Source organism: the organism of the source record quoted next, unplaced genomic scaffold, assembly GCF_019419815.1.
Source record: "Pyrus x bretschneideri cultivar Hongxiangsu unplaced genomic scaffold, Pyrus_bretschneideri_v1 Contig22, whole genome shotgun sequence".
In the NCBI taxonomy this organism is placed as follows: Eukaryota; Viridiplantae; Streptophyta; class Magnoliopsida; order Rosales; family Rosaceae; genus Pyrus; species Pyrus x bretschneideri.
In genome coordinates, this window is record NW_025999524.1 from 765,236 (window position 1) to 777,358 (window position 12,123).

At 42.1% G+C, this 12,123-nt stretch overlaps 2 protein-coding genes across 2 annotated transcripts; both read right to left on the reverse strand.

The window, feature by feature from the left end:
* Positions 1 to 260: 260 nt before the first annotated feature.
* On the reverse strand, positions 261 to 2,826 carry LOC125468006 (GDSL esterase/lipase At5g14450-like). Its single transcript, XM_048585112.1, has 7 exons — positions 2,738 to 2,826; positions 2,218 to 2,445; positions 1,651 to 1,889; positions 1,322 to 1,531; positions 1,060 to 1,238; positions 618 to 888; positions 261 to 511 (listed from the first exon to the last, which is right to left on the reverse strand). Exons 1-7 carry the CDS (start codon positions 2,824 to 2,826, stop codon positions 261 to 263), a joined length of 1,467 nt encoding a protein of 488 aa, XP_048441069.1.
* Positions 2,827 to 3,779: 953 nt separating this feature from the next.
* Positions 3,780 to 7,626, reverse strand: LOC103949810 (eukaryotic translation initiation factor 4B2). The gene is given in 5 exon segments (XM_048585052.1): positions 3,780 to 4,151; positions 4,545 to 4,775; positions 4,816 to 4,906; positions 4,909 to 5,057; positions 6,222 to 7,626. Coding segments are annotated over 5 exon segments (1,638 nt in total). The 5' UTR covers positions 7,364 to 7,626; the 3' UTR covers positions 3,780 to 4,126.
* Positions 7,627 to 12,123: the final 4,497 nt, after the last annotated feature.

Here is a 12,123-nt window from a genome sequence, read left to right on the forward strand (position 1 = left end):
TTTCTGGTTGATTTTTTACAGAGTTGGTCATTAAAGGTGACCTTAAATTTCGATCAGAGTTCATTCTACAAAATAAATCCTGAAAATGTGTTATCGTCATTGCTTCAAATTTGAATCACTAAATTTCCAATTGATTAGAGATTCATTTTGTTTGTTTCATTTTCGGTTGAGTATTCTTTGACGTGCCAAGATTACAAGACCGGAATTGCACCATGACTCGAAGCAATGCTACAACCCCAACCGGGATACTTGAAGTAGAATCAAAACTGTGGAGTTTTGTGACATGCTTCGGTGATTGAAACCGGAGGATCAGAGAATGCGCCGTCCATAATGCGGGTGGCTAGCCACTCGTTCGCAGCATCAGAATAGTGCCCTCCATCCCAGTTAATGTGCTGAGAAGGATTGCTACAAGGACCTCCAACTTCAGTGCCATTAACAATAGCTTTCACCCCACAACGGACAGGGACATCACCGTAGCTTCCACAGCATTGAGCTAGAGGACTCGTAAAACCTGCGCATTCCACACAACGGAGAAAAAAGGGTTTAGGGTTTTGGATACGCCGAAGAAATGAAGCACAGAGACACTAGCTAAATGCATGAAGAGGGAAAAGACTTACCATACTTCTCCGCTTCACTGATAAGTGTGTATTTTGCTGCATAGATATCGACGTAAGTAAGAACTGCTTCTGAAAGTTTGGCTCTTAGTTTAAGCACTCTCTCCTTGAGCTGCCTGTTAAATTCTTGACACACCTCATTGTACCGCTTCAAGCAACCGTTCTTATCCAGGTCGCCGGGTTCTGCCATCTTATACGCAAGAGTTGAAGGCAAGCACCCGAGCGGACCTGTGTTGTGAATCCAAAAAACTCTTGCTCCTTGTTGGTAGAGTTGCTGCACATATTAAACAATCTGTTTATAGAGCCATCAGGATTTTAGGCATTTCATATGACAACTATAGCGGAAAAAAATCTGGAGAGAAATTGTTTCTGACTTCGTGTTAATAAAGTTAACCCGACAATAGTGATTCATGAAATGAATAAGAAGAAGATCGAAACTGGTTACCTCGATTGTCAAGGCTAACTGCGCTGTTATGCTGGAGACGTTTTCCAGCAGCTGGTCTGCCGTCTTCCAGCTTAACCCGGCACTAAGATCGTTTTGTCCAATGTCTAAAGTGTACAAGGCCTTGGAGAAGTCCTCTGCTCTTGGGAGGCCGGCGTTGACGTATGACCTTTCATCTGAAAATCAATCCGTCATTCAGTGCAACAGCAGCATAATGAACAAATATTATTCAAGTAAAACGTCTTCAGCAAACATATATCCTTACCTCGAGGGAAAAGCTCATTTACACGTGCTTTGAACTGTGCAAATTGCGAAAGCTGTACGTTAAGAGAGATGGGGCTATATCCACCTCCAAACGTCCTGACATCTAGTGGCTGAATCGTAGATGCTCCAATCGCGAAATTCGCTCCACAATGGAAGTTTGCTCCAATAGAATTCAGATAAGCACTTAAAAATGGAAACCCCAACTTTTGAGCTGCAAAAGAAAGGCAAATAAAAGTCTATAAGTAGCCTTAAATTTGAAGACAATGTAATGACAACAGATGATGCTCTAACCTATAAAATCGATGATGATACGCCCGTCTGAGAACCTGCCAGAAGGTTTACCAAAGAAGGTATAGCCATAGGGAGAAGGAAGCCGATAAAATGTCGCTGAGAAACTACCAGTGTCCGAATTTGAATCCCCAAAGTTATACATTGCCGGGAATTGACAAGCGCTGCACGATTTCTTCTGTGGTACAAGGCCGAAGGAAGTTGAAAGAGCAGCAACTAAAACAACTCCAACCGCCACTGCTTCCACACTCTTCTTCAGTCCCCATTGTCCTCTCCACCACCTGCCGATGGAAATAAACCTCGCACGGTCCATAAGAACTTCGTACTTTGTGAAATCGATAGAATAGCCTTACAGATTTGAAGGTCAACGGGCAGGCAAGTAGCATAATCTGGAAACATAATTTTATGAAATAAAAGATGAATTGTGATATCATCGCAAATATAATTGGATTTCATTTGTTAGGTGTCCACATCGATTGTTTAAATTTATTCAACAACAAAACAAGGTTGGATCCTTAATTTAAACACTCTCACCTCAATGATTAAGTACAATATTAAAGCCGTACCAAACTTATAGAACAAGTTATCCGCTTGAAGTTGAATCAGAACTGTGGAGGATTGCGACATGCTTCAGCGATTGAGGCTGGAGAGTTAGACAAAGAGCCGCCCATAGTTTGGTTGGCTATCAAGTCGTTTGCAGCATCGGAATAGTGCACCCCTTCCCATCTCAACTTCAGTGCCGTTAACAATCGCTTTCCTCCCACAATGGATATGGTAATCGCCGTGGGGACCTGTGTTGTGAATCCAAAGAACTCTTGCTCCTTGTTGGTAGAGTCGCTGCAAGACTACCAATATCACTATTTTGTTCAAGATTGTAATCTCTTTAAGAACATTTACAAGTTCATGCGAAAATGCAACATTGTAGCTGTTTTCATGGTTAACAATTTTCTACTCAAAGAAATTACAGGTTCCGCCCGAAGCACTTGTCATTGATGAAATGAACGTAGCCATATCGGAGACCATAAGACTTCAAGGCTTAACAAAGAATGTATTGCGGTAGGGAGAAGGAAGTTGAAAAAATGTAGCTGATAAATCATCCGTGGTAGAATTAGAATCGCCAAAGTTAAACCTTGCTGGGACTCGGCAACCATTACTTGATGTGTTTTGTGGACTTGGCAACCACTCCAACTGCCACTGCCTCCACTCTTCACTCCCCATGGCCCTCTCCACCGCCTATTGGTAGAACCTAACCTTGCACGGTCCGTTTGAACCTCCTCCTACTGCTGTCTCTCACTCCCTTTTCACCAAACAAGGGAATAAACGGCCTCTTTGGGATTGCTTCTGAAACGTTTAAAAACGTTTTTAGACAATCAAAAGCGCTTCTAACACTGTAAATGAAAGTGTTTCAAAGTTACAAAAGCATAAGGATTTTGACATGATACCAAATAAAAGCACTTTTAGCAAAACCACTAATGACACGGAAAAGGATGAAAGTGAAAGTTTACGTAACTTGAACGTTAGGTGATGGAGCTATATGGTTGTGTTCTTCTGCACTAGCTGTGCTTCTTGTGGTTCATTTGTTGAAGAAAACAAACTGATTTGGGGCTTCCTAGTTCCTACAATCCGTAAATTTAGGTTAAATGGACAGCAGGTAGCAAAATGTGAAAAATAAACATTAAAAAAAAAAAAAAAAAAATGTATGTGTAGCGATATCATTCATTCATCATCATCATCATAAACGGACCAGGATCCTCTCCGGAACAGCTTCTCCATCAAAAACAAAATCGTAGTCAGAATCGAGAGTATTGCTGGTCAAACATCCAACGAATCAGACTACGCCACATTGGTTTTTTGAATCTCCATTGAACTTCAATGTCACTGAATGGAGAAGAACTTCCTTGAGACGCTATGGTGACGGTGTCCCAATGAACTGCCTTTTAGAAAAGTTTAAGCATAGGCTCCGGATACCGCTTCCACGGCATCGCTTGTATGGTCGACACAGAAAACTTGGCTTTAACTTTGACTTGTGAGCTAAAAGTACAAAACAAATTTAAACACAAATCAATGAGAAACTTCAGATGGAATTTGGATCGAGGGTTTATCCCGTAGGACTCAAGAGTTAAGCATTCGCGCAACAAAAATTGAGAAAATTGAGTTCCGCAACGAGGCCATGCACAAAAGAACCAAAATATCTGTATAATTCCCAGACGATTGTCACAAAAATAGGCTAGTGAGTACTGAGTCCCATGGTGTTCAGTAAAATTGGATCCTAAGAACAATACAGGCTCCTTCACATAAAAAAACAGACAACAAAGAAAACGGAAAACTGCAATTTTACATAGTTTCACGATGCAACAATAGATCGTCAACGCAAGAGTTTTCCCAGTGCCGGTAATCAATAATGCTTGCTCCATTTCCCGGAGCAAAATGAAGAAAACAAAAAGAGTGAGGCAAAATATTATTTGGTCCTGTTTGTCAGAAGCGCAATTCAACGAATCCATAGCAACGGCGCAGTTGTTCACCATCTTTCTCTTGACCTTGCCCTGCCAAATAAACAACCACCAAACGTCATATGCATTTTGAGGCATTCATAGACAAACATTTAGCTCTGAAAGTACATATTATGCTGACTACACAGGCGTAAATCGTCGAGAAGGGATTTTTAAGTCATTTAAAATGCTATTTTGAGATGTCCCAATTCTTTAATAATCAAATGGTCATTCTTTGAAAGTTTTTTTATCCAATTTTAAACTTTTTCTTACAACTATTAATCAACTTTTTCCCAATGCATTCTTTGAGAGTTCCGGGATCAGGCTACTAAATAGCATATTGAAAAAATTTATTTCCTAAGCATAACAGATCAAGTTACTTCTTAAACAGGTTAACCTCCTCCATAAGACTGTAAACAGGAAAGCACAGAAGCACATTATTCTCACCTGCCCATGTCCCTGCTCCCCAGAAATCCTCCTCTTTCCCTGCCACCATGGAATGACCTTCTGTCATCAAAAGGCCTAGCCCACGGATCTCCTTTGCCTTGCAAGGGAGACCTATCTACGTATTCCACGCTTCTAGAATCTTCAAATGACCCGGAATAAGACGGCGTCCTCTCATGAAAGTTACCGGCCCTCCCTGCTGAAGACCCAGGCCTTCCTGCCCCAGACCCAGGCCTACCAGCCCAGACCCGGGCCTACCAGCCCAGACCCGGGCCTACCAGCCCCAGACCCGGGCCTATCGATGGCCTTCTGCCCAAAGCGAACTTTGTCATCAAATTCTCGTATCAATGCCTCCAATTCCCTTCCTTCTGTAGTACTATATCACGTAGACTTGGCTGATCACCACCAGACTCTTGCACAGTTTCACTGTTCACTTTATCCGTAGATTCTTTCTCAAGTTCCTTCTTTAGATGATCTATTTCCTCCTTCAATTTCTTTTCCTCCTCTGTTTCAGGTCTGCAACAAAAGGCTTAAGAGGTCAATTCGACAGGACACCCACAGGCTACATATAACCACGACAAGAAAGTTGAAAATAAATAGTTTGCCTACAGCTTACGAGGCAAACTACTTGAGTTTATTGATAAGGTTTCATCTGCCTACTGCATTTTGCAATGCTAAATTACTGCCAAGTGGGAAAGGTAATCCAGTGAATAATATATTTGACCAATTAAAATGCAATTCTAATAATTTCCATGTAGGTGCAATCAGGTTTGAATATTTATAAAAGAAAACAAAATTAGTACCTTGTGACTAGATCAGACTCATTCAGCAAAGAAAAAGACACCAGGCTGTTTCAGCATAACATCCAGCAAAGAAAAAGACATGGCCTTGTGCAATGTCTCTGACCGCCTAGTTGTATGCAATGAATATCTACTTCGTCGGGGAGGGGAGGAAAAAAGTTTATGTAAACTCATTTCACCCCCACACCACAAACACACAATAAGACAAGAATGTGCCCAAGAGGAAGCACTAACCCAAATATAATCTACTTGTTTCAACCATACACTAGTCTACTCGTTTCTATAGACCCTTTTCAATTGAAACATAAACTCAATACACATAACCCAAAGGTGGCAAATGGCACTAACCCATCTAGCATCTTTGTATGCACTTGGTAGTTGTTGGGAATAATTCCAGCAGTATTCTCCCGATTATTAACTAGTAAGACAACTTATGGCAAGTAAGTAGGGACTAAGATGAAGAAATGAAGAAGCCATGCAAGTAACAAATGAAGTCGAGCAATAAAAAAAAAAGTTCGAAGCGCTACTTGAAGGAAAAACAAACTATAGCTTAACATGGCGAACATTCGAATTTTAATACAGGATCTCACAGGGGCATGCTTAGAACAGTCCTCATGACAAATCATGACATAGCATTTTGTTTTTAGTGTTAGCAAAGCACTAATGACTTAAAAGGTTCCCCATTCCACTTGAAGAAAGTAGACAGATAAATTTCTCCTAAAACTATACATGACTAATATTCTAAGCATCAGCAACTGGGCAACTCTTAATAGCAAAAAAAACAATCAACCAATCATTACCAATTCACCATACTTATTGAAACCATTACTTAGCTGAATGCACTACCTACAAATTTAACAAAATAGAAAGCAAAACCAACCTGTCAATACCCTGATGCTCCAGCTCGAGATCAATCTTCCGCCAATCCTTACCCCGCTCCTCCAGCAAAACCTCCCTTGGCTTGGCATCACCAAAGGGGTTTACTTTCGGCCGCGGCTTCACCACATTATCATTTGCATGCAGCCCGGGCCCTTCAGACCGGCTTGACTGAGCACTCGAAGGCCTGCTTGAGTGGGCACTCGTCGGCCTACTCGTCTTCTTGGCTTCAATTTCCGACTCCCGCTTCTTCCAATCCAACCCTTTCTCAGCCAAAATCTCCTCCCTAGGTCGAGCTGCTCCGAAGGGGTTCGGCTTATTGGTCTTCACAACCTGCGAAGGCTCATTCACGCCGGACTCGACTTTCGGAGGATCCAAAACCAATTTGGGTCGCTCTCTCTCAACTCTGTCGACCTCACGTCCGCCTCTCGCCCAGCGATCCGGTTCCGGACCCGAATGAAATTCAGATCCAAATGGGGATGACCTAGAAGGAGCAGGCTTCTTCCCAACAGCCCAGTTATCAACCTCGTCTGCCCTAGACCAAGCTGGGCCGCCCATACCACCAACAACACCACCACCACCCCCACCCCCAGCACCAACACTACCGAGCGAGCTATACCGGTTCTGCCTACCGGAATCTACAGAAGGAAGAGACTTTTTAGTCATTGCCCAATTGTCAACCTCGTCCGCCCTTGACGGTTGATCTAAATCAGAAACCCTAGAAGGCGGGCCGCCCCTCCTGTCGTCGTCGAATCCACCGTAGGATCTTCTTCCACCACCACCCCACGACCCGTCCCCGCCCTCTCTGTCCCCGCCCCGACCCGGATTCGTACCAGAGCGACCGTAGGAGGGAAACCCGCCACCAAGGCGACCGTACTGCATTTCTTCGGCAGAGCGCTCCTTGGGGCCTGTAGGGAGGCGCATCATCTCGTCGGGAGTGAGGCCGACACGATTAGAGGCGGGGGTCGCGGAGGTGTTGTAGAATTCACAGAGGCTCATCTTCTTCTTCTTGGTCTTGGCGCTGACGGCTTCCTTTAGGCTGGGGAAGCTCTGGGACTCAACCTTGGCGGCCGCCGCGAGCTCCTCGGCCTGTTCTCGCTCAGTCTCGGCGGCCCAGTTGCCGAGAGTACCCCAGGGTTTGTCCATCTTCGACGGTTTGCGAGATCTGTGAACGCAGTTCGAAATGAAAGGGAGAAAAATGACCAGAAAAATTTGAAAAAAAAAATGGAACGAGGCGAAGGCGAAAATATAATAAAAAGTGGTTTTATTTAAAAAAAATTAATTAATTAATAAAAAGAAAAGAAACTAGAAAGTGAGATGCGAGCTGGGGCTCCGTTATTGTAGCCGGAGCTCCGAGAACATGCGAAGAAGAGGGAAGAGCAAGGAGAGTGGGCGCGTGAGCATTTGTGTGTGGGAAACGCAACTCACCAGCTAATATCAGCTACGTGGTGATTTCCTGAGGCGGTCTGATTGTGAAAGTGGGCCCGCGAGGTCGAACTGTGAACCGTTGATTTTGTGGGCCCCGAGTAAGTCGTGGGCCTCATGCAAGTTGGAGCGTTGGGGTGTTTGCGTGACTTGTTGGGTTTTGTGGAGTCACTGGAGTGTTTATGTCGACCACCTTGAGCATCCCGCTGATTTAACTTCTTGGTAGTTGACGGTTGTGATGCTCTTTGCACTGCACCTTTTTCTGAACAGAAAAACCCATCTATTTTCAGAAATTCAATGAGAGTTTTTTTTTTTTTTTTTTTTTTTTTGTATTTTTTTTTTAACTATAAATTTGTTAGATTCAATGGTAGATTTATGAGTCGATTATAGGTTTTGGGCAATTAGCCATGAGAAAGCAGAATGTATAGTATGTTTCCTGAGAATTTTTCAAGGTACATACAAAGAGAATAAATATTTTCTAGTATTTTGTAATTAAATAGTGTTATTCACACACATTTTTATATATTTCATTTCTTTTAATTTTTAGGTAAATTACAAAAAATTACCTCAACTATAGGTCCAACGTCAATCTCATACCTCATATTTGAAAAATAACAATGTCATACCTCATCTTACAAATTCGTGTCAATATCAAACCTCTGTCAGTTTTTCTGTTAAATGCTAACGTGGCTTAAGATGGGCTCCACTCCTTAGTCCAATTGGATTAGAAAATTAATAAATTAATAAATAATTAAATAATATTTTTATAAAATAAGTGGGACCCACCCCTACAAATTCATCTCCCTCACCAAATTTAAATCTGTAACTAAACACTCCCACAATCCTCCTTTTCTTCATCTCCAGACCAATTTAAACAAAAAACCCCCCTAATTTCCCTGAAACCCTAACCCTACCTCTTCCCGGATCTTCCTCTTCAGAATCATCGGCAGCTCTCTTCCTCCCCACCACCTCCACCGCTACCGCCATTACCTTCTTGAAATTCTCGGCCTCCTTCATTTTTGTCCTTATTCGTTTGCTTCCAAGAAGCCATGCGCCACACACTCTCTGTTTTCCTCATCTTCATCTGCGCTTCCCTATTCCTCATCGTCTTCTTCTCCTTCCATCTCTCCCGCACCACTGACTTAATCCACCACTTCCCCATCACCCTCGCCGACAACCGCCACCATTTCATCCTCGTAATCCTGTGATTAGCCTCCTCCTACCCCTCACCGCACTCACCACGATGTCTCCTCCCTCACAAACCTCCTCCACCGCCATATCCACCGTCTCCGTTCTCCTCCTTTCGTGGGAAATACTACTCATGGTCTTTCTAGAGACTCCACTTCCATCCGCCGAAGGCAACAACTATGTTTGTCTCTTCCATAACAACTATACCTTTGACAACAGGCTCTCCAAAACGTTGCCGTTTACGAACTGGGCGACGTTGGCGTGCCCCATGCCCAACCGAGTGAAGCGTCTCCGCCCGTTTCACCAACCTATGTTGGTGAAGATGTAACATCTCACATCACCCAGTGGAGTGGATCTTGTAAGCCTTATATGTATATTCTCATCTCTACCTAGCACGAGGCCTTTTGTTAGCTCACTGGCTTCGGGTTTCATGGGAACTCCGAAGTTAAGCGAGTAGCACACGAGAACACTCCTATGATGGGTGACCCACTGGGAAGTTCTCGTGTGAGTTCCCAGAAACAAAACCTTGAGGACATGGTCGAGGCCCAAAGCGGACAATATCATGCTATGGTGGTGGAGCGGGCCCGGGATGTGGTGGACCCCGGGCCAGGATGTGACAATTTGGTATTAGAGCCTAACCCTGGCCGTGGTGTGCCGACGAGGACGTCGGGCCCCTAAAAGGGAGTGGATTGTAACATCCCACATCACCCAGGGGAGTGAATCCTATAAGCCTTATATGTATATTCTCATCTTTACCTAGCACGAGGCCTTTTGGGAACTCACTGGCTTTGGGTTCTATAGGAACTTCGAAGTTAAGCGAGTAGCGCGCGAGAGCACTCCCATGATGGGTGACCCACTGGGAAGTTCTCGTGTGAGTTCCCAGAAACAAAACCGTGAGGGCGTGGTCGGGGCCCAAAGCGGACAATATTGTGCTATGGTGATGGAGCGGGCCCGAGATGTGGTGGACCCAGGGCCAGGATGTGACAGAAGAGCTTCGACAAAGACACGCTGGCGCAGGGTTCGAATTCACCAGAGCTGATAGTCCAGTTGAACTTTACAGTTTACGAGTCGTTCTTGACCAATTGCAAGTGGTCACTAGACATTCTGGACGTCTAGGCGCCGATGGGTCCGAAGAGGAAGATTGACGAGGTAGGGTTAGGGTTTCGGGGGAATTAGGGGTTTTTTGTTTGAAATTGGTCTGGAGATGGAGAAGAGGGGAGATTGTGGGGGTGTTTGGTTACAAATTTAAATTTGGTGAGGTGATGAATTTGTAGGGGGTGGATCCCACTTATTTTATAAAAATATTATTTAATTATTTAATATTTTATTAATTTGTTAATCCAGTTGGACTAAGGAGTAAAGCTCATCTTAAGCCACGTCAACATTTAACAGAAAAATAAACTGAAAAACTGACGGAGATCTGACATTAAGACAAATTTGTAAGATGAGGTATGACATTGTCGTTTTTCAAACTTGAAGTATGAGATTGTCGTTGAACCTATAGTTAAGGTAATTTTTTGTAATTTACTCTTAATTTTTTGTCAGCGAATAAAATGAATTAAGGAAGTTCAACGACAAAAAAATTAACAGGAGTGTGGAAGGTAAGAAAGAGTGTTCCTTTTTTTTTTTTCTTTTTTTTTTTTCTTTTTGAAAATTTTTATTATTATTAAGGGGAAAGGGAATGATTCGATAATATTACAATGATTTAGGAGATGTGGAGTTTTCGAACCTGGAATGCACGAGCGAAATCCACTCAGATATTGGACCATATGCAAACAAAAAAACATAAAGAAAAAAAAATTAATATGCTTATTTTTTAAGGAAAATTTGAAATAGGTCCGATTTTATAGGCCATCTTTTGAAATAGGTCCAATTTTTAGTGACTTTTGACTTTTGAAATATGTCCAATTTTTAGTTACTTTGGACCCATATCAAAAGACCCTATTTTTTTATTGGTGATACATCATTTAATTTGTAAATTTAGTGCACTGCAAGTTGGGCCCCATTGACCTTGTTTGTTTGCTAAAACGCACCACCCACTCGTGTGTTTGTGCATTCACCTAACATAAAAAAAATTAATAACGTGACTAACGTTATGCTGACCTGACACATGTGACATCAGATGGCACTCGGAGAAGTGGCCGGGTCAGATTGCTTGATAGGTCTGTCGGCCCACTATTTGCCTGACTTTTTGGGTCACTATTTGCGTGACTTGCTCTAAATGTCACCGCATGTAAATAGATGGGTATCTATGTATTGCATGAAAAGGGCTATTTGTTTTGAAGTCTTTTGGGCCCTCCTTGCCGCCTTGATGAAGAAATTAAACGCCTGGAATCCATCACCATCACAAAAAGGATGGAAGAAAAGAAAGGTTGAATAGAGTCCGATATAGTTTCAATGCTACGTAGATTTGACGGTATAAATATTTTAACCGTTAAATCTCATTTTCACAATTGCTTAATTTTTTTAAATATTTATTTTTTCAAATTACTTAATGTTACTTAATATTGAAGGAAAGTGGCATAAAATCATCCAATTTCAATGTATGTTTTCCATTATTGCTTAAATAATACATCTCGTAAACAAAAAATAGAAACGCCTTTATTTCTGGGAACAACAATCATTATTCCTACTTTATTTATATTCCCCTAATTCTCAAAAAACCCTACTTCCCCACATCAACAACTCCACGTCTGTATTCTAATACGACACAATAAATTTGATTTAATGCAACATATTTCAGTAATACACAGAAGAGAATGCTTTAAATGATAATTTTATTCTTCTCAATGAGGCGTATTTATACAAGGTGTACAACCCTAATGTAATAGGAAGAAAACTAATTACACAAGATTACAGGAGATTACACATAATTGATACCAATTGGGAATCCTACCTAAAATACAAAGTCAACACTCTCCCTCAAGTTGGTGCATATATGTTACTCATGCTCAACTTGTGTAAGAAACATGAAAACTTAAGACTTGAAACAGCTTTCGTGAGGATATCTGCCAATTGATCATCTATTCTTATTGTCGGTAACTCAATTATTTTTTCTTCTAATTTTTCTTTGATGAAGAACCAATCAACTTCAACGTGCTTTGTTCTATCATGTTGTACCGGATTATGTGCAATGTCACGGGTAGCTTTATTATCACTAAATAATTTCATGGGCTGATCATGTAGTATACCCAAATTGCGAAGCAGGAGCCTAAGCCACAGAATTTCACAAATCCCTAAAGCCATACCTCTATATTCAGCTTATGCACTGGAACGGGTAACCATATTCTGTT

Bases quoted from the DNA above. Each gene is read 5' to 3' on its own strand.
- LOC125468006 (XM_048585112.1), bottom strand. From the start codon at position 2,826: ATGGGGAGTGAAGAGTGGAGGCAGTGGCAGTTGGAGTGGTTGCCAAGT. The intron at 1,532-1,650 runs GCAGGTTCTCAG...TTTCTTTTGCAG, and splicing joins CTTCTTTGGTAAACCTTCTG to CTCAAAAGTTGGGGTTTCCA. The intron at 889-1,059 runs GTAACCAGTTTC...TAATATGTGCAG, and splicing joins AGTTAGCCTTGACAATCGAG to CAACTCTACCAACAAGGAGC.